The sequence below is a fragment of the Drosophila yakuba genome, chromosome 2L (assembly GCF_016746365.2).
Source record: "Drosophila yakuba strain Tai18E2 chromosome 2L, Prin_Dyak_Tai18E2_2.1, whole genome shotgun sequence".
NCBI lineage: Eukaryota > Metazoa > Arthropoda > Insecta > Diptera > Drosophilidae > Drosophila > Drosophila yakuba.
Window position 1 is genome coordinate 25,216,873 of NC_052527.2, and position 22,537 is coordinate 25,239,409.

At 40.5% G+C, this 22,537-nt stretch overlaps 1 protein-coding gene and 1 pseudogene across 2 annotated transcripts in view; one reads left to right on the plus strand and one right to left on the minus strand.

Moving 5' to 3' along the window:
- Positions 1 to 21,843, plus strand: part of LOC26536189 — a 46,987-nt gene extending 25,144 nt beyond the window's left edge. The window contains exons 2-6 of one of the 2 annotated variants that reach the window (XM_015189724.2): positions 20,187 to 20,401; positions 20,471 to 20,582; positions 20,641 to 20,796; positions 20,850 to 21,017; positions 21,070 to 21,843. In XM_015189724.2, coding sequence (XP_015045210.1) covers positions 20,195 to 20,401; positions 20,471 to 20,582; positions 20,641 to 20,796; positions 20,850 to 21,017; positions 21,070 to 21,233 — 807 coding nt within the window. In that variant the 5' untranslated portion in view covers positions 20,187 to 20,194 and the 3' untranslated portion in view covers positions 21,234 to 21,843. Of the gene's footprint in view, positions 1 to 20,186; positions 20,402 to 20,470; positions 20,583 to 20,640; positions 20,797 to 20,849; positions 21,018 to 21,069 lie in introns of those variants that run through there. The other variant, XM_015189722.2, reaches the window with a different exon arrangement.
- LOC120320506 lies at positions 3,156 to 4,443 on the minus strand (annotated as a pseudogene).
- Positions 21,844 to 22,537: the final 694 nt, after the last annotated feature.

The following is a 22,537-nucleotide window of genomic DNA, read 5'->3' on the forward strand; positions in this document are numbered from 1 at the left end:
TGAAGACACTGGAACATGTGGCTCCGAGGAAGGCGGACCATCTAGAGACCATGGTGCAATCCATGGCCTCCAAAGTCCTACATCGCTGCTCCAGGAATGCAGCCACTTGATTATTTATTCTATGCAAACTCATCGTCTCTCCTGGACGGATCTCTCTTGTTACAAGCAACAAGTGACACAGATATCTCTTCGTCTCGCTAGACGGATAACTCTTTATTACTTATTCATCGTCTCACCTCGACGGATAACTCACAATTCATCGTCTCACATAGACAGATAACTCGCAATTCATCGTCTCACCTAGACGGATATCTCTCGTTCACAAAAGAATTCATTGGCGGGATTTTCTCTTCATTCCACTATTTCTATATTTCAGCTATTTCTTTATATCCTCGTTTAACTCATTAGGCATTTCCGCATCCGGCATTTTTCGTAAATCTTCATGACAATACTTGAACAATCGGTTACTCGTCAACGACTTTAGCGTATACCTGTCACCCTCTAATACTTCAGTTACCAAAAACGGACCTTTGAATTTCGGATATAACATACATAGCACATAGTAACTTACGTGGTATTTGTCAACGGCTGCCTTACTGCTATCAAATCTGGATTTGTCGTAAGACGCTAAGGAATTCATATTTTCTGTCGCCTGCGCTCTAACAGTTGCCAAATCTATTTCACATTCGGGAACTAACCCAAGGGGTCGAGCCTGTTTTCCAATAACATCTCCAACGGACTTGCCTCAGTGGCACGAGAAATTGTACAATTCAGTGCAAGTTGGACTTCGCCAAGTGCATCCTGCCACGATCGTTGACTTGATTCTACCACTGACAGCAAATTTTTCAGTATGCTCATGACCCGTCCCACTTGCCCATTTGCGCGGCTCATTCCCGTAGCAATCAAGAGAAGTTAAACTTTCTGTGATGTGCAAAACTCTGAAAACTTGGAGCTAGCGAAAAATCTGCCCTGGTCGGCGATAACGCGATCTGGTACTCCCAATAAGGATGCGGAAGATTTCATAGCGTTGACACAGCTTTCGGCATCTATCTTCAAGGTGTAATATAGATAAACAAACTTTGTATAAATCGATCTGAACAATAAGATATTCCTTCATATCGCTCTTGCCAGTTAATTTTCCCGTTATATCTATGTGAATGGTGTTCCACGACATACTTGTCTTCGGAATAGAGTGAAGTTCCGCATGAACCTTCCCAGACGATGATTTCACGGACCGACAAGTAATACAGTTTGAAACAAATTTCCGGACATACTTGTTCATTTTAGCGAACCAATAATACTGATATACTTTATCAAGTGTCTTTTGCCATCCTAAATGCATTATTGACTCGTGTACCTGGTTAATTACTGACCATTTGAATGCTCTGGCTACAACTGGTAAAAAAATTGTTCTACCTAGTCTTTGGACCTTGCGATATAATACGCCTTTTCGGAGATCATACGTTTTGGCTAGGTTTTCGGCCAACTCATCTGACTCCAATTTGTTAACAATTTCTGTTATCTCGGGGTCTAATCGTTGCTCAGCAAGAAGCCAAGTACTTGAAATTTCGGACAGATTTACTCGTTTTTCGGGAATCTTGTTCATTGGCAGAATGTGTTCGGATGGTAAAGGATTTCTTGATAGGAAATCGACATGAGCCATACGTTTACCCTCTCTATATTGAATTTCAAAATTAAACGATTGTAAGTAGGCCCACCAGCGGTGAACTCTGGGGGTTAAATCTACTTTTGTGCGAGAAGCTTTTAATGAATTGTAGTCGGTATAGACAACGAACTCACGGACAATTATGTAATGGCGAAAATGTTTAACGGCTTTTACTACTGCCAAGGTTTCCAGCTCGTAAGAGTGATATCTATATTCAACAGAGGTAGTTGTATTGCTGAAGTACTCGATTACATGGGGTTTACTTTCTATACGGTGTAAAAGTATCGCTCCATATCCACAGGCACTTGCATCAGTGTGCAACTTTATAGGATATTGCGGGTCGAAAATGACCAGAACAGTCTCATTTGTGAGGATCGTCACAACTTTGATTCTGATTTTTTCTAGCTCGGCGCTCCATGTAATCTTGCCGTTACCAGACGAAAGTGAATACAAAGGATTCAAAAGTTGTGAAAATCCAGGAACGAATCTGCGAAAGTTTGCCAGGCCAATGAATTGTCTAACGCCGGAGACAGTTTGAGGAGGAGGCAAAGAGCTTAATGAAGCTATCTTTCGCACATTCGGGCGAATCTCCCCAGCTCGCACTTCATAACCCAAATACTGGACCGTTGTTTTGAGTAAACTACATTTAGCAAGATTTAAGGTAAAACCAGCCTTTGTAAGAACATCCAAAACAGTTGTAAGTCTTTCCAAAGCCAATTCCTTGGTTGGCGATACAACCATTATAATGTCCATGTAAACTATTACAAAAGAATAAGCAAGGTCACCAAGTGCATTTATGACTGCGCGCTGGAAAACAGATAACGCATTTTTGAGGCCAAAAGGCATTGTAAGAAATTCAAATTGACCGTCTGGGGTCACAAATGCAGTATATTCCACGGATTCAGGGTGAATCGGTATTTGGTGGAAGCCACTTGCCATATCTAAGCATGTGAAATATTTTGTTCCGCTAAGTCTAGCAATTTGATCGCTAATAAGCGGTAGGGGTATTTATCCGAAATCGTGTTTGAATTAAGCTCTCTAAAATCGACACACAAACGGTCGGTGCCATTCTTCTTTTTGACGAGCAACATGGGGCTAGCAAAGGGAGAACAACTTGGGCGAACAATATTACACCTTATCAATTCGCTGACTTGCATACGCACTACTTCTCTTTCTTCGAGGCTAAGTCTGTAAGGTCGGCGCTGGACAGTTTTAGTTGGATCAATTAAACGGATTTTCATTTCACCTGTATTTACTCGGGTATGAGGTATCCAATTGGTAAATGAAGTCGAGTGATTTTCAAGTAGCTCGATTAATTTAGCTTTCTCATTGTCGACTAATTCGGTGTCGATATCGGACAAGGTAAACGATCGCTCAGCAACGGAACAATTATTAACAGTTTTTGATTTTACTACTTTAAAATTATCGGATGTCAAAATTACATAAAAGCCTTGTTTGAGTATCTCTCGCCCTATCGGAATATCACTCCTCAATATTTCCATAGTGTTTTCGTTAATAGTAACCTCAAATTTGATTTTTCACGCTGCGGTTTCGTCTCTCTATCTTGTCGCATTTTACTTTGGCATTCAGCAATTCGATGTCCCGGCTTTGAACAGAAGTGACATATAACCGGCGATGCCTTATGGTTCTTCTGATTAGGTCCAAGGTTGTCATCTCGAGCATGTCGCTTCTTCTCGAACGTAAACGCTTTTAGCTCCGCCTGTAGCTTACTTCTGGTGCTCACATTGGATGTGAAGAGAACGCGTTGCAAACGACTATCAATGTTTGCCATATGCGCCAGAACAGTTGTAACGGCAATTTCTTCTATTCCCATATTTCGCCACTTCGTAGTCAGCGTCGTCACCAACCGACTTGCATATACCGCGTAACATTCGGCGCCACTCGGGCGGCTGTTGAGAAAATTAAAAAACGTAGCGGCCGGCGTTTCTTCGGTTTCAAAGCGCTGTAGAAATAATTCCTGAAACTCTCGCCAAGTCATACCATGGTACGAAATTTGTGTGAGCCACTGAGATCCACTTCCCTCCATACAGTTGCTAAGTGCCATGATCAATTTACTTCCTTGAAGGGGGTGCTCAGACAGAATTATATCGGTTGTTGAACACCACTTTGCTGCCTCAACGCATGCAGCTTCAGGGTTAAATTTGGGTAGCTTAACTTCATAGCTAGGTTACTGCTCGCGTGCCGGCGTCACTTGCATGATTTTTACGAGTTCGGACAAATTCCGATTTTGCATTTCGACCACTGCACGCCACTGCTCCTTAGAAAATGCAGGATGGGGCACAGATCCCACTTTTGATGTCGGGTTATTGATGCCAGGAGCCTCGTCGTCCGTTCGTACGTTCATATCAGCGTTACTCATAATGATTTTTTCACTACTCAATTTGTAAAGCTGCGCGCGTTTAACGAGTCCACTTGCGTCTACTTTGGCTTCTCAACGGTTAATGTGTCGTTTCGTACAGACCTGCTATTTGTCTTCCCAATTTTTGACATTCCCTTTTCATTATGTTTCTTTCTCACTCTAATTCAAGTAGCGCAAGTGGCCACGTTCAGCAACAGCTATAACGCTCTCATTCTAGCAGAGTCCTGTTTATAGATAATTCATCTACTCATCCTCACACATTGACAATGAATAGGAACACGCATAACAGCACAAGGAACATGGAGAAGAATTAAATAGCGACTAAGCGCATACACATTATTTTCGCCCCGACATATATATATAAATATGTATGTATGTTACAATGCTAGCTCGCTTAAACACAGCCACTATCACCGAAATCGCCACTCACTTGTCCAACCGATTGCTTTTTAATATATAATATTTATGTAAACGGGATATGTGCATTAATTAATGCATGAAAATTAACACAATCACGTCGGGGTCACCAACTGTTAAGCTATTGAGCTTTTTCAATAGCTGTTGTAGCAGCCGAAGAAAGTTTTGTCTTTTTTCCGATACAGTTTATTTTGTTAATTATACTGGCAGCTAGGGCCGACCAAGAACTATAACGAATGCACAAGTTAAGTCTATGCCGAAAAACGAAGAAGTGACATTGGCGGGACAGACAGACGAATGCTGCGCCCAAGCTAAATGTAGGTAGATAACAAGAGAAGAAGGAATGAATGCCGTACAGATAAATTTATGCGAGAACAGCGGTTTGCACTATGGGCATCGCCACTCCTACTACTGACTACTTCGGCTTACAATATTACGAGTATAAGATTAGTCTACTGCACAGTTTTTGCGGCTGCATGAGCCAACACTTATTCCCAATTTATATACGTTTCAGAATGTTTAAATTCGGCTTTTTAGCTGATATAGTCAAATTTTATCGCCAAATGTGGGTAGCCGCAAATCGTTGTATTCCTTGGTAACGAATTGTCGAAAATATAAAAGCATAACATAAAAGCTCTGTACGGTAATATTGGGCACGTTTAGCGCACCATTCTTGGGGGTGAGGTGAACATTAAGGTTGAGCTTATTACATACACTAGGATCGTTTGCTTTTGTGTCGAATCCGGACCAGACCTAAAGTCATACTTTGTAGGACATACTCGTTCAAGGAAATGGAACCGAAATTCTTGGGAATTCTTTGCCTACAAACGGCTTAGGAATATCACATGTTTCTGGAAAATAATAAACCATCTTTTTCCAATTTATACACTATTTGTAATTGCAATTGTAATCCTATAAAAAATCTGGTCTACAACTACATACGATGATTGTCCAACGTAATCATACGCCACCATCATTCTTGTCGGATCTACCAAGCATTCGAATAACAAAAGCCATTTCCTTTTAACATTCAGGCGGTGACTACGCTGCACAGTGTATACTGAGATCCAAATTTTTCCTTTAAATTTAACCCCGATTGCGTGTGAGGTGAGGTTCAGCCTGCTGTACAACAGTAGATCTCATATTTGCCGACAACGTGATCAAGGGCAGCGGCTTAGTAATTGCATTATGCACGGCGCTAGAAGGCCTGTGCATCACTGTGGCAGTCGCAAGTATGCTTTTCTGGCACCATTTGCGCTCATTTAAAAGTACTGTTTATTCAATGTTTTGTTGGCAGCGAGATGCCTGTTGCCATCCTTTTAAATTTGATATATTTTTATATTTGCCGACAACGTGATCAAAGGCAGCGGGTTAGTTATTGCATTAGGCACGGCCCTTGAAGGAAGTGCATCACTGTGACTGTCGCAAGCTTGCGCTCATTTAAAAGTACTGTTTATTCAATGTTTTGTTGGCATCGAGATGCCTGCTGCCATCTTTCTAAATGTTTTAAACGGTCAGTCAAAACTTAGAGAAGGATTTGCTGAATATGCCATTCAGTTGGGCATTCTTAGCCACTTTTAGACTTCGGCACTAACACTCCTCCCACTCCGGAGTTGCTGGCATCGCAGTGAATGTAAAATGACTGGCTGAAATTTGGGCTACGAAGAACTGTTGCAGAACAAAGCATCTCCTTTAATTTTGCAAACAATATGGCCTAAATATTTAAAATTTTTCATGCAAAATTTGCTCTTCTCCACGTTTAATGTCAAACCAGCAGTTCTTATGTGACTAGAAACAGTGCTCAGAACCCTTACGTGACCCTCGAAGCGGGATGAGACGATCAGGAGATCATCCAGATACACAAAAACATCATTTCTAAGTTCAGCCGGTCTAACTTTATCCATCAGCCTAGTCATTGTCTACGACGCATTCGTTAAACCGAAAGGCATCATATTGTACTGATATAATGGCTTGCCAGAAATCGTGAATGCGGTTTTCTCGCGCGACTGCGAATCTATTGGATGCCAATAGGCATCTTTGAGATCCAGGCTAGAAATAAAATTGGCTTTAGATAGACGTCTCAATATAGCATTTATTTGTGGCAAAGGATACGCTTTTTTTTTCGACGAGTAACTTCTCAACAGCTAGCGAAACGGGAAAGTATCTCTGTTTTACGGGCTTGGCTTTCCCAACATCTATAGAATGGAAAACCATGCCTGTTTTTCCCAAACCCAAAACAGCGAAAGAAGGAAATTAATCAATAACTGCCTGCAACTTGGTTCGTTGGAAAATCATCTACCTCGGCTACTTGATCGGCGTCAGAAAACTCCGCTGCAACATCCGACAAATACTTCTTCACTAGCTCGGAAACCTGCTTTCGAAAAGGAGCTGGCTTTTGGTATCCATAAGTACGTTTAACGTCCTCCCCCCCTGCGCCGACAGATATCACGAAGCTTTTGGACGGAATCTATGCTTAAGTTTAAAAGCTTATGCCTAATTTCCGGACGTGAGTTCCGGCGAAGAGTTTCTATAAGATCTTTTTCCGGAATTGGAACCTCTAGACAGTCCGTTATCTGCGCAATGGCATCATAGAAACAGTCAAAGCTCTCTTCTTCTTTCTGCTTCCGGTCGCTAATTGACTTACTTAGATCCACTGCTTGCGTAAAGCTTCTGTAAGCAAATACCACCGCGAACTATCGGATTCTTTGTGAAAACGCCAATAAAATTCTCGTGCCTTCCCATCGAAAAGCACGCTAGCGTTGCCGCAGACCAAATCAAATCGGGAATTGAGGGTCTCCCGGAAGAACGCCTCCACTTGATATAAGAAATTATCCACACCAAGACTGTCTTGAGCCCCATTGAATCGCAGCATCCAGCTGTTGATGATCTGTCCGACCTTATCCGGACGGCTGCTTAAATCTAAGTTTGTAAAGGCTGAAACGGGTCTATCCGAGAGCCCAATATCCCCTAATTCAGGCGGACCTACAAAGTTTTAAACAGATTCGGCTGATCTTGGTGGCTCCTGTATCTGTGCCGCGAAATTTGCCTGAATTATTTGCCCATTATCTGTTCTGTATCTGCATATCATTCTGCCGCGCCTTTATTTATTGCGCTACAATGTTGCTGATCGCTTCTGCGTCAATGCTGTTAACCGATTGCTTTCCTGAAGCTGCGGTGTTCTGCTTAGCGGAGGCTCCCCAAGTCTTGCAACCAGGACAACTGCCCTTTGACTTGATCAGAGTGTCCATCCATTCATGTCCACATATTGCACGACTTACTTGATCCGGTAGCGAGGTCTTGTCGCAGAGAATGCATTTTGTTTACCCCCAAGCTTCTGTCTCCATAATTTCTATCGTAACAAGTCACAAAAACGAAAAAAATAAATAATAATAAAACCGAAAAAATACAACTCCTAAAAAACTATAACTAAGATAAGCGTTCCAAAAAAAAATAAAAAGATAAAAATATCTATCCAAGTTCCGAACTCTGAGATCGCGTTCCACAACAAGATTCAGACTTCGATTTGAAGATCTGAAGTTTCTTCCAATAAATGTTTTTAGTTTTATAAATAAATCAAAATCAATAACAAAAGTCGGACCAGCAAGCATACTAATGCTAGCAATTAAAATTATATGCAAGCAAAAGGTTTAAGAAGAAAACCGAAATAAAAAAAAACTGAAGAGTGTTGTTTATTGCTAATCAGCAATAACAACAACCTGAAACGTTTGCCGTGGTCAGACATAAGCTTCGCTGTCTGCAGTCCAAGCGGCTGGCGCTTCTAGTCTTCCGTTTTTGTTGGGCCTATGCCTTTCACTATTACCCGTGGCCTGAGCTTCTCTTCTGAAAGATAAACGCTCAGTAATCCTATTCAAATAATAGCAAAATTAAGTAGTCCCAATGAAATTTGTTGTGCCCCTTTGTCTATTCCTATCATTGCACCTGCAAATGCACCTGCTAGTCCTATGCGTTTGATGTGCACTGACTCGGGCAGCACTATGTTATACTCTACACACAACTCTCTCTACTTCCTATTCCTCTGTTGTCGTCTGCGGACAGCTAGACGCTTTAAAACTGAGTCATCTTCCTCCGTGTTCCTAAGCTTCCGAACAACTGTAAGTGCAAATCAACGATGTTTTTTTAACAGCTAGAGCGACCATGGCTAAGCGACCTGTTACCCTGGTCTAAGCCCACCCCTTGGCTGGGAGAAAAATCTAACAATTATTTTTGTGTGTGTGTATGCGTCACATAAAACGTATGTCACATACACACCAAGAAATAAGATTCGCGATGCCTATGTGTGTAAGCTTTCAGTTTTGTTAGGAAATAAGCGAGTGGGTAGCGCGACTAACTATGTGAAAGAATCGAAATGCTATAGTATTAGGTATTCTTTAATTAATTTATCAAATAAAGGAGATTATACACGGAGTAAGGTAAGAATAAATTTTAGTCGATGTTACGTTTTTGCCGCTCGTTGCAATCACGTCCGCTTCTATCGGTTCTATTTCGACTCTCTCATGGCATTCCCTTTTTATATTTTTCAACACCGAATGTATACATATGGGACTTATAAGGATGCCACCAGGTTGAGTTTTAATTGGAGTGTGACAGCTCGGCCAATCCTGCATTCGGATCGTCCTCGATTCGGTCATCTACGTCATCAGACACATCTAGCTCAGGAATAGTAGTGCACCAAGGTTTCATCTTGTCGGAGGAGAGCACAGAACTGTATTTACGTCCTGTAATCTGTATTCCGGGGATATCTCCGACGAAGTAACGATCATATTCCAGGATAATTGGGCTGCAACAACGTGGAAGAGCAGACTGGATATCTGAAGGGACCTGGGACCTGATTAGAAGGAGGAACAATCTGAAGCCTCTGGCGGACCAGCTCACACAGAATCGTGAAGAATATCGCGAACTGTACGGAGCTGTGAAAAGAGCGGCTAGAAAGAACAAACGACCGCTACTGGATAGACTTGCGACAGACGCAGAACGAGCAGCCGGCGAGAACAACATGCGCTCGTTATACCAGCAGATTGCACGGATTGCCGGAACCCACCACAGACGGAACCAGCCAGTCAGAGACCTAGAAGGCAACCTCTTATCCAATGTTGATGCACAAATCTAGAGATGGCGCCAACACTTCATGGGAATTAGCCACACCACATCACCAATCGTGGCTATGGATTATAGAAACATTGCGCCACCAAGTGGGAATACCAGGATACCCTCTACACCCCCGCATGTAAGAGAGATTGTGAATGCAATAAAAAAGCTAAAGCGCAACAGGGCAGCCGACGAGGACAACATACCAGCCGAACTGCTTCATGTTGACACTCAGCTGATGGCTGATACGCTGCATCCACACTTCGCACGGATATGGGAAGGCGAGACTTACCTGACTCCTGGAGAAGCGGAATCATCGTAAAGCTCCCCAAGAAAGGCGACCTCAGCGACTGCAACGACTGGAGAGGGATAACACTGCTCAACACGAGCTATAAAGCCCTAGCTACACTGCACGAACGCCTCCAGGAAAAAATCGAGCCAAATCCGAGACGAACAGGCAGGCTTCAGACCATACAGGAGTTGCGTAGATCAGGCAAACACACTACGCATAATTACCGAGCAAGCTGTGGAATGGAGAGCCCCGCTTTACCTCCTGTTCATCGACTTCAAGAAGGCGTTCGATTCAGTTGAAATGGCAGCAATATGGGGATCACTTGCAAGGAAAGGAGTACCTGCGAACCTCATCGTAATCATCAAATCAATGTATGACGATGCCAAATTGGCGGTACTGCACAACGGAAAAACAAGTGAACCTTTCCAGACGAGCACCGGAATTCGGGAAGGGTGCCCTCTATCACCTCTACTCTTCAACATCGTGGTCGTCGAGTTAATGAGCGAAGTATGCTCGTCCAAGCGCAGAATTGCGTGGAGCCTCACCAGACACCTTGAGGACTTGGACTATGCAGACGACATCTGTCTTATCTCTCATAGACTTGGCGATGTACAGAGTAAAAGTGATAACCTCGTCAGGATAGCTAGCAGCGTTGGACTCGAGATAAACGTAGCAAAAATAAAAGCTATGCGATTCAACCACTCCAACCAAGAAAACATCATCATACATGGGAACCCAATCGCGTTCGTCAACAGTTTCCCATACCTTGGCACCATAATATCCAATAGTGAAGGAGTGGATGATGATGTCTCGAGTCGTCTCGGCAAAGCCCGCTCAGCATTTGGAGAAACAGAGAAATAAGCCGACGAACAAAGCTCCGGATCGACGATGTGTGACTTGGCTCGCGACGAAGAAAGTAACGCAGAAACTGCAGAAATCAGCAAAAATATTATGACTCTAAAAAAAAGGTTAATTCGATGCAGTCAAGACAATTATTCCGAGAACATCCAACGTGTCCGATACGCAATATGCCAAGCTCAAAAAAAAGTTGGCTTATATCAAATCTTTTTCAGAAATAGTGACAAGTGAAATAGTGACGCATTCTACGTAAATAACGGAAAATATGAGTTTATTTTTCGCCCTCAATTTTCTAACGCGGATTGGATTACATACTTCGAGAACATATTGGGAAAATAATTTTTACTTATATCACATTTAGTAAGGATGATGATACGCACATTGAGAACTTTGCCAACATTTTTCAAACTCTTCAGAACGCTAACATGAAATATCAGTTGGACAAATGTGAATTTATGAAAAACAACGACGAATTCCTTGGATTTGTTGTCTTTGATAGGGGAATAAAAACAACCCCGATTAAAGTGGGAACGATGGAAAATTATTCCTGCCCTTAAACTTTGAGGGATCTGAGATCCTTCCTATGACTACAGTTAGAGAAGGTTTATACAAAATTATGCCAACTTTGCAAATTCCCTAACATTACTTTTAAGAGGGGAAAATTGACACGTGTCCGAGAGAATGTCACCAAAAAAAGTAATTTCCCTAGACAATGAAGCTCTAGACCCTTTTAAGATGACTAAAAAGAAATAGTTCTCAGTTACCCAGATTTCGCTAGCCTTAATTTGGGCACTAAGTCCCTCAGAAATAAGCTATACGGTAAAGCAAAGATTAAGGTCTTTATAAATCATCGGCCTTTAATACATTCAATGAGATGGAAGTCTTATCTAGAGGAATATGAATATGAGATATTCTACAAACCAGGAAAAGGAAATGTTATGGCAGACGCGCTCTTAGAAATACCTTTACATCAGATAAATCCGTAATCTTACATAACGCTGTATATTTTATCCAAGATAATCAATAGTTTTAAAGCCCCAATAAATGTTTTTAAAAACAAAATATTCTTCTACAAATCAGACAAATCCGACTACAGGTTTACCATTCCATTTTCTACCTTCCAAAGTCAAGAAAAATACAGGCACGAATACACTACAGACAAAATAATAGCAGAACTAAAAAAACCTCTCAACCCTTCAGTAATTAACGGCATTGACATGACTGAAGATATAATGAAAAAAAATAAAACAATCTACCGAAGCCACTTTAAGGGAATCAAAGCTTACCAGTCCAGGGTAGAAGACTTGACAGACAAAACCGATAGAAAGAAAAAATTCTCAAGAACATAGGAGAGCACATCGAAACGTTCTAGAATATCGAAACAATAGTCAGAAACGTATTATTTCCCACAAATAATGAGATGCCTAAAGAAAGTTGGCATAAATAGAAATTTCAAGGATCTTTTAGAAAGCGTTGTTTAGAAGTATAACCATAATTTTATTCTGTTACAAATAAGATATCATTAGAAGTATTCTTCGGCAGGAAAGTAACGACAGACCATTACATAACAGCCAGACAAGATAACATTGAAAGACTTAAAAACAAATAGAAATTATACCTTACAAATCATAAAAAGAAAGTACAAAAAAAAGGAACACTAGATTAGGCTTTCCGTCAAATATAGAAAGAAACCAGTTAAGGAAATCAAGCACACCACAATAATAACTGAATCAGGAAATAATCAAAATATAATATTTTTTTTCAGGATATTACTATGAATTACAAATGATGTCGGTGGAAGTATGAGTCTTACGGACTACAATAACGCACAGATACTAACAATAACCAACGACCAATTTATACCAAGTCATTGACTTGTCATTGACACCACTTTAAATATTTAACATGAACATACTAAACGGAGTCCATTATATATATCACTATGAAATATAATCACAACTTTTCACGCATTCCAAAACCATTAAATTCCAATCATTAAATTGGTTAGGGTCAGGGTGGAATAATGTAAGAAATGGAAATTGTATTTGAAAGTTAGTGCAAGAAAAGAATGCGCTATGTAGTTTTAGCAATGCCGACCAAGTTTCCAAAAAAGAAGAAGTTAACGATGGAATCATTCTATTGATTCTTGTGCAGTTTACTGCTAAGGAAAAATAATTACTTTATGTTCTATCGCTCGGAACACTGGAAGCGTTGCATATATAATAAATAATACTGGAAAGCTGAGGCACATAAATGCCCATTCAACGGTCAACAGCATAACCCTGCAAACTCTTTTTGCCATTACTCTTCAAAGAAAGAGTAGCATAACCTTCCATCTTGGACCTACACGGAAATGGAAACCGCTATACTAGCACCATCAACCTCAGAGCGATCTTTTATTGAGGCACAACATCAGCTACCTCAGTTCAACAGTATTCCCATTCTAGAGACAGCATGGGGACAAGCATAAATTAGAAGGTGAAGAGTTAATAACAATAATGTCCAAATCTAGAACAACAAATTTCAATATGCAAGCTCAGCGTCTGCTTAATTTCCTTTACACACCGAGCTGCCAAGTAAAGCTCCAAGAATCTGTTTGGCAATACCTTCCGCTCCTACCAGCGCTTGTGATTACAAGAAGACTGCATTTCATCGTGGCCTATTGGACATAGAGGTCGATCCTCTGCCCACGTAGACAGTACAGCCGACAGCTAAAGACTCGCAGCTTTCTAGGGACAGCAAATTAACAAGACCGTTTATTTTAAGTAAGGAATCTTTATTTGATTTATTTATTATATCTCGGCAAGGTAACTTTATTTGTTTTTATTTATTGTACTTGACAATTGGAGAACAAAATTAAAACTGGAACTTAGGGCCAGTTCCGTCGGACCACGAAGCCGCCGCTGCCGCTGGAAAGTCGGCTGAATGTTGAGTCAGCGTCTGCAACGGGCGGTCCGGCAGCTTACGCGTGCGAGTCTCTGGTTTCGGCTGCAACTTTGTCACGACGGCATCCGGCGTAACAGCGTTGTCAGCAAACTTAAGCTTGCACGTGTTAACTCCTCCCCTACTAGTTTGAAACGCGTCTTCGGGTTTCTTCTTTCTCATTCTGCGCTGGTACAATTTCCAGGTGCCCAGGAGGAGTAGGAATAGGGCGATGAGTGCCAAGCCGCCATATGATCGTGAAGATAATCCTGTTCTAAGATCCCCGATATGGCGGAGACTCTTCATGGTAAGGTCATGTAGGAATGGGAGGTTAGATGTTCTCTGAAAAGGGTGACGTTGACCACGGTTGACGTGGATACAGCAGGTTTCTTCTTCAGGATGCCTCGGTGGTTCACGTTAGTGAGACGTAATCGCGAGGAAGGTTCCCGCGATTATTTGTTTGTGTCCAGTGCTGTCCACTACATTCATGGTCGCGTTGTTTATTACTGCAATGACCTCTCCGATTACTATCACGGGCGCCAGGTGACCGGGGCGTGTGGCACAGTGTGCGACGGTTCCAGATACCAGTTGTTGCGCGCATGAAGTATTTTGTAGTCTTCTGCAGAAAGTGGTGCTCACAGTAGCAGCGCAGTCACGTACAGCGAAGGTCCTTGTTCCGCAGTCGGCCACCGTAATACCCTCTTCTAGATCTAATGTTACGTTATTATGCTGGACGGGAAGAATATGTATTTTTTACAGCTTAACAGAGGTTTGGGATATTTGATCAGAAAGTACAATAATTCAGAATTTTGAAAAGCCTTTATATGGGAGACCGGTTATACTAATATTGGTGAGTTGTTCATTTAATAATTCTTTAATGTCGATGCTGTCTAGTATAAGGGGGCTGATTAAATTTATTTTTGCGAGTATAACAGTGAGGATTAAGTCCTCAAGGTTAGTAATTATCATTCTATTCTTTGCCGAAATAGTTGCATAAAAATGTTCGACCCTTGCATCTGGTTTCAAAATGTTATTGATGGCCCTTGAAACGTCATTGAGTCTTGTTTGGAATTTAGTGTTGATCTCTATCTGCTTGCTTTCGGACTCTATTAACTGATTTTGTTTGAAGGCATCAAAATCTGGGGTTCCTGCAATTGCCTTAAGGGCACTACCATCATGTTAATGCTACGTGCTTGTCGGTGATGAACGGTCAAGGAAGTTATTAAGGTGGCTATGTGCTGTACGTCCGTTTTCAATACCTGTCTCATATGATCTTTGGGTAGTTTGTCTATTAATTTCCATGTCTCGTCAATGTAAGTTTCGAAAGATGTCAAGTTCGTCGTGTGTCCCAAGTAAGTGTACGAGTCCCAGATTGATACGTCTCCGTCAACTATAGGTATGTAGTCCTCGTGGGAGTAGTCGTTGAGTCTCAATGTCTCTTCGGTCAAGGTCATGGTTGCTATTATTAAACTGAGAAGATATAACCTAAAAAAAATGTAATTAGTAAAAAACAGTTTTCATGATTTTTCAAATGTCAAAAGCCTATTTAAGATTGACCTTATGGACCATACATTTCCTTTAATAAGAACCGTCGTACCTAGGTCTGCTTCCACTATACCCTCTGTGAATAGGGGTGATAGTTTAATTCCTAATCGTTTATTGTTTTTTATCCAAACCCGATCGCCTACCAGATACGACTTATAGACCCTTTTTATATTCATTTGGTCAAGTGTCTTTTGCTGTGCTGACGCAATTTTTTTCTTTGTCTGAACTGTACTATCTTTGGAGGCTGCGTGAATTATGTCTATGGGTCTCTCGTTTGTCACCGAATGGATTGACCTGTTGTACTTTATAGTTGCAAGGAGAATGTTTTCGACAGTGTCCTCTACCTGTGTTTCCAATTTATACGAGCGTGCTATATCCCCAAGAGTGCCGTGGAACCGCTCGACCGCGAGACCGTATAGGTTGTACTACTGCACACTTGGAAAACTTATCGATGCAGGTTAGAAAATATTTACCGGCAGTGGAGTAAACATCTATATGCAACATTTCTCCGGCGAACGAAGGTATTGGGGTTTTCCCTATTTCCTGTTTTCTTGTACTCATAGTACAAATTCTACAGTTTGCAGCTATTTCTGAAGTTAAGTGACCCATTTTTGGAAAAAAGTAGTCCCTAAGTATTTGTTTCGCATTTTCTTGCGCTGCTCTGTGCGCGCGATTATGTTCGGTTGTCGCAATTTCCCTCTGTTCCGTTGGGTTTACAATATCTGTTACCAAGTTCCTGCAATATCTAAAGGTGGAGGAAGGGAATGCCGCAACTAATCCGTGTTGGATGAATGCCAGTATGGGTAGCTCGCAATGAATTGCGTTGACTACGTCAGCATTTACTGCATCTTTATTGCTTTGCAATAATGTGCTGCGATCAGAGAAAAGTAGTGTGTGACGAGTTTTTGTTTTAAACAAAATAAGCGTCTTCTGATGGGGAATTGTTCCTTCTTCCAAAATAATTTGGTTCCGGAAACAGTTCACCGGTTTTTCTGTGGCTTCAATGGTATACGTGAGGGATTCTTCGCTGTGGATGGTGGCGACATCCGAGTCCACTGAGTCCTCTAGTGCATTGACATTTTGGCGAGACAGAGCGTTTGCTACCAAATTCTCCTTTCCGGGTTTATAAATTATGTTCGCGTTGTGTTCATCATCATTCGGGTTTTTGTCCGATACCGAAAAGGTTAATGGCTGGTGGTCTGTATAAATGTTAAGATTCTTAACACCATACAAGCAATTTCTGAGGTTCTTAAGTGCCCATACGATGGCGAGAAGCTCACGCTCATTTGTGGCAAAATTCATCTCGTTACCCCGCAGTGTTCGCGATATCATTGTTATCGGGCGGCCGTCTTGAGACAGTACCGCTCCCAGTCCGTAGCCAGACGCATCTGTTGTGAGGACAAAAGGCCTTTTGTAATTTGGGTAGGACAACATTACACCTTCGGAGGCCAGTATATTTTTTAGCCTATCGAAGGCTTCATATTGCTCTGGTGACAACTCGATTATCACCTTTCTTGAGTAGTTGGCACTTACTTTGCCATTTTCGCCCTTTAAGATATCTGTTAGGGGCCTTGCGATGTTGGCAAAGCCCGCTATGAAGCAGCTATAGTAGAGTGCTAGACCTAAAAATGACCTAAGAGCGAATAGTGTTTTTGGTGGGGGAAAGTCCTTAATAGCCTTAATTTTATCGGGCGAGGACTGAATCCCGCCTCTGCACACTGTAAATCCCAAATATTCCACGCTTTTCTTGAAAAACTTGGATTTTTCTTGAGACACCCGCATGCCTGCGTCCCTAAGGTTTTTCAAGACCCACTCAATGTCTCTGATGTGGTCTTCTTTGGACTTGGAGAAAATTATTACGTCGTCGACGTAAACATAACATATCCTACCAATTTGGTCGCGAAGCACATCATCGATGGCTCGTTGAAAAATACCTGGGGCATTTTTCAGACCGAAGGGGAGTCTACAAAACTCGTACTTCCCGTTGTTGACAGAGAACGCTGTCTTTTTCCTGTCTCTTTCAACCAATTCGATCTGGTGAAACCCTGACTTGAGGTCCAGCGTAGTAAAATACTGAGCCTCGCCCAAATTTGACAATATAGTCGAAATGGATGGGATAGGGTATTTGTCGTCGGTTGTCTTATGATTTAGTTTCCTAAAATCAATAACCAGGCGCTTTTGTTTGTGACCCGCTTCGTCGATGCTTTTTTTGTCGACGACCCATATCGGGTTATTGTACGGAGACTTTGACGGTCCTATTATGCCGTTCGCTAGAAGTCGTTTAACTTCTGCATTGACAAAGTCAGACACACCCTTTGGATACGGATACAGCTTTGAGTAAACTGGTTCGTCATCCGTTGGTATGGTGGCAACCGTATTTATGTTGTACGGTAGGGACTTATTAACGTCCGCAAATGCCTTTACCATTATTTTTTTCATACTATCAAAAGTGAGTCTGATAGCAGGAGGGACATCTGCGTCATTAATTTGGATATGGTTCACCTGTTGACATTTGGTGAACTCGATTTTTTCCATCCCATGGTCATGTTTAATGACGTTGTTTGTCAGATCTATTTCAGCATTGACCTGTTTTAAGAGGTCAAGGCCAATTATGCCATCAAAGTCATTAAGTGACTCTAGCATGAAAAAATAGGACTTTACATCGAAAAGGTGGATGAGGCATTTCTGCTCGATCTTAGTGTGCCCATGAATTGATTTGACTTGAAAAAGGCTGTCAACTGACACCCAATGTGCCAGTTCGGGAAGGGGTTTTATATAAGAAGACTTTATAGGCTGCGGAAGCGGCTTGCCTCCACGAAACATAGTTTTCTATCTTTCCGTCGAACTCGGGGATGGATTTTGCAACATCTAAGGGCTCGTCGCAGCGGGTCCCTGGCACTATTTTAATTTCTTGGAAAATTTCTATCTGTGGTGCAGAAACTCTAGCTTTACTAAGTTGGTTTGTCAGGGAGGCTATCCTCTCTTCAAATAAGCGGCCTTGTTTCTCTGCCTGCACCTTTGCCTCCATCCGGGCAACCTGTTCAGTATTCATTTTTTTTTATTGCTCTAAAGTCCGCTCTAAGTATGAGAGTATTAGTTCGCCGCCACTACTGTCGTCCGCCCTTTTTTGGTATTGCCCCGGACACATCATAAAAGATTCAAATCGTTTCGGAATTAATTTTTGTTTAAGCTTATAGAGGTTCTTCAGCACTCTATTGCAACAGGCAGAAATTTATTTTAGTTTGTTTTAATAAACACTGAAATCTCACACTAGACAGCTCTGAGTATTTTATTTACTTAATTTAAAATAAAAACAAGAGAGAACGCTATAGTCGAGTTCCCCGACTATCTGATACCCGTTACTCAGCTAGTGTAAGTGCAAAAGACAGTTTTTGGCGGTTTGTGGGCGTTAGAGTGGGCGTGGCAAAAAATTGTTTGGCAAATCGGTAGAAATTTACAAGACTAATACAAAAATGAAAAAATATCAAAAAATTGTTCAAAAGTGTGGGCGTGGCAGCTTTGGGCGGTTTGTGGGCGTTAGAGTGGGCGTGGCAAAAAGTTTTTTTGCAAATCGATAGAAATTTACAAGACCAATACAAAAATGAAAAAATATTAAAACATTTTTCAAAAGTGTGGGCGTAGCAGTTTTGGGCGGTTTATGGGCGTTAGAGTGGGCGTGGCAGCATGATTCGACAAACTTGCGCTGCGTCTATGTCCCTGGAGTCTGTATTTCTAATCTCAACTTTTTAGCTTTTGTAGTTCCTGAGATCTCGACGTTCATACGGACGGACATGGCCAAATCGACTCGGCTATTGATCCTGATCAAGAATATATATACTTTATATGGTCGGAAACGCTTCCTTCTGCCTGTTACATACTTTTCAACGAATCTAGTATACCCTTTTACTCTACGAGTAACGGGTATAATGAACATCTCACATACATTTTTTTTTGATATGAACTCGATCAAGTGGTGGGGTGGGGTGGTTCGTTCAGCTCCTTTGGCTGGAGGCCTTAATTTTTTGTATTCGTTGTGAGTGCGTATTTTTTGCACTATTTTTCCGGTTCTTTTTTCACAAAATTTGTTGTGTTGTTCACTTTGAATCGTACCGCAACTCTTTGCGTTAGCTCGAAGAGTTATTTCAGTTAGATAATAGAGTAACTGTTCACTTGTTGATTTGGTTATTCACTTTATTGAACCGTACCGCGACTCTTTGCGTTAGCTCGAAGAGTTATAATAACTGGGTTATTTTCTGTTTGGGCGCCAATAACAAGACCGTTTATTTTAAATAAGGAATCTTTACTTGATTTATTTATTATATCTCGGCAAGGTAACTTTATTTGTTTTTATTTATTGTACTTGACAATTGGAGAACAAAATTAAAACTGGAACTTAGGGCCAGCTCCGTCGGACCACGAAGCCGCCGCTGCCGCTGGAAAGTCGGCTGAATGTTGAGTCAGCGTCTGCAACGGGCTGTCCGGCAGCTTACGCGTGCGAGTCTCTGGTTTCGGCTGCAACTTTGTCACGACGGCATCCGGCGTAACAGCGTTGTCAGCAAACTTAAGCTTGCGCGTGTTAACTAGCATAGATAGTTTAGTTGCTAATTGAATTTTAATAAATGAAGTCGTTGTTCTCACTTCAAATCGAGTCCAATTGTTGTTATTTGTTTTTAATTGCACTTTGCAAATAATAAATATATGTATATTATAACAGTAAATGAAATACTTTAATAAATATTATATATTAGTGCTCGAAAGATATTTAAATTGTTATTGGCATAGCGATAGAAATTGGCACAAAAAAAAGTATGGTATAACAAAAGCAAATTAAGGTAAAATGGTATACTATATTCCTTGAAAAGTATATAACAGGTAGAAGAAGAAGAAGGCAAAATCTATAGCTTATATAAAGCTATAATTCAATTTTTATTTAAAATATAAATGTCAGAAAAAATCTACTACAAATTCATACACATTTCATATTAAAAACAACATTCTAGGAATTAAAATGCATTCCGTGGGCATTCATTCGGCAATGGCGATCAAAAGGCAACGGAAACGTCGAGATGAACAGAAAAGGGCTCGAGAAAGACGTTATAGCACGCAAAGTTCTGAGAGCGGAGAAACATTTCATTCTCCAACAGGATCCCTGAGACGAAAATATCACCATCCTCGTCATCCAGTTAGTCCCGGCCCCGGAATGCTTGACAGCCAGGTTTATGTTTAGGAATATAAAAATAGGAAAAAAACAGTAAATTTTATGTTATTTATCGTTTAAATATAGGTAGTTACTAGTATTGGCATGTTGCATATAGGTATTGTATTCGTTGTGTTTGGAGTTTTTCTTTGCGGCGCTGGTATTATTCCAGACGAAACTATGTCATGGAACGTATTTAGTAAGTAGTTTTAACATAATTTCCTTGTTTTGTTTGCTGCATCTAATCGATTTATTAGGCTCAAGCTCTGCCTGGTGGAATGAAGTTACATGCACAGGCTTATTTTCTCTTGGACTGGGACTGTTTTTACTTATTTTAAACTGTCTTATAAGTCGAAAAGAGGAGGAGGATCTTGAAGACTATGTGCAACGTCAACTAACTAGATCTCGATCTGGTAATATAATATTACACATGTAAAATTTTTCAAATAAAATATATACTTTTCAGGACACCGACTTGAAAGAGATATTGAAACTGGTGTTTTGACAACGCGACATGCTCGAAAAGCTGTTGCTTTACAAAAGGGCGGACGTAATATATCTCCTACAGATGTTTCCGTCGTAAATTGTGGCTCTGCAGAAAATATGTGCAATGGACCGATAGTTAACCATAATGGTAAAAAATGTAGTATCAGATTATTAAAATCAGCAATTAACAAAGTTTTTAGTTTTAAACAGCACTGATGCAATCCTCGAAAAAATTGTGGAGGAAGATACAACTTATTTAAACGACCGTAACTCTGGAATATCTCCGATTGAATTAGAAAATGATAAGAAGCAATTATTAAGAAGAGAATCTACGAATGACGCAATCAATATTACACGTATTTAAGTAACTAATTTTTACACCTTTCAAATAGTATTCGAACAGATGGAAATCATTTTTTAATATCCAAATGTTTTTACAATACAATAATCATAAATCTTCTTTTCACTTTTGATTGAAATACGTTTAAGGACACTGCATAATCATTGTAACAAAAACCTGTGGAAAGTTTTAGTTTGAAAAAGAATGCATTTTTTAATAGACTTATAAACATGTATGACAGTATTGTATACTCGAAATAGCGTAAAATGTCATTACGTGTTACAACTCGTAGTATACATTCATTGAAGAGTAACCTATAAGATATTGATTAGGATCAGTATCCAAATCGATCTAGCCATGTCCGCTTGTGCAGTTTAATAAACATACATTGTAGGGATATATAAAAGCAGATATGTTGGCCAAAAAACCGGCCAACAAAAACAATTTAAAAAAAGGTACCTTTTCAAATTCGAATTTTATATTACAATATGTCAAAAACGTTTAAAGTTGAGTTTTTATTTCAAAATCTGTGACTTTAATGTTTAAAAGTCGATATTTTAAGCTTTTTTTATTTATTTTATAACTAGAAATCTGACAAACCAATAAAACTCAGTATGTTCCGTTTTAAGCTAAATCTTTAACCTTTAGAATTGAAAGACAAACCAAATAGAATCCTTAACGTCACTTTTGGTTGGTGACGAAAACTGGCAAAAAAGAAGGATGCGTTCTGATCCAATACCGAGAAAAACTTTCTTTATTGAAGAACTATGCAAGAGTCTTGCACGAATTTTAAAAAATGTTAAGATATGGTAGAACGCTAGCATTAAAACGTCAGAAAAACCATGTATTGTATATGTCTGCATATGTATATGCTTGTATGTCTGCATTGCGCCATCGTGATTTGTTCAACTGCATCAGCGTTGCCTTCAATGCAATGATGTGTCATTCAGGCACAGTGTTTGCTCTTACACTTATGCCTTAGTGATCACTGTGTGGAACATTTGATGAACTGTAGCTGATGGCTGTGTATTTTTTTGGCGGAGAAAATTTAAAAATCGTTGTCTTTCATTCACTTCAGGCTAGGGAGGACCTTAAAGCTTATCGACCCTCTTTTAGGAATTGCTGCGTTTCCCCTATACTTCTGACATATCCCGTTTGTTGATTTCTTAACTCTTCGATTTTCAGGCCTGCCATTTGTATCTTGTTATTATCTGAGTATCTTCGTGTTACCATCGTCTTAGGCTATGTAAGGAGCTGGCCTATGTGATTTTCAGGTAATGGCTGTTATGCTGGGCTTGCCATTTTTATACCGTTACTTGTAGAGTAAA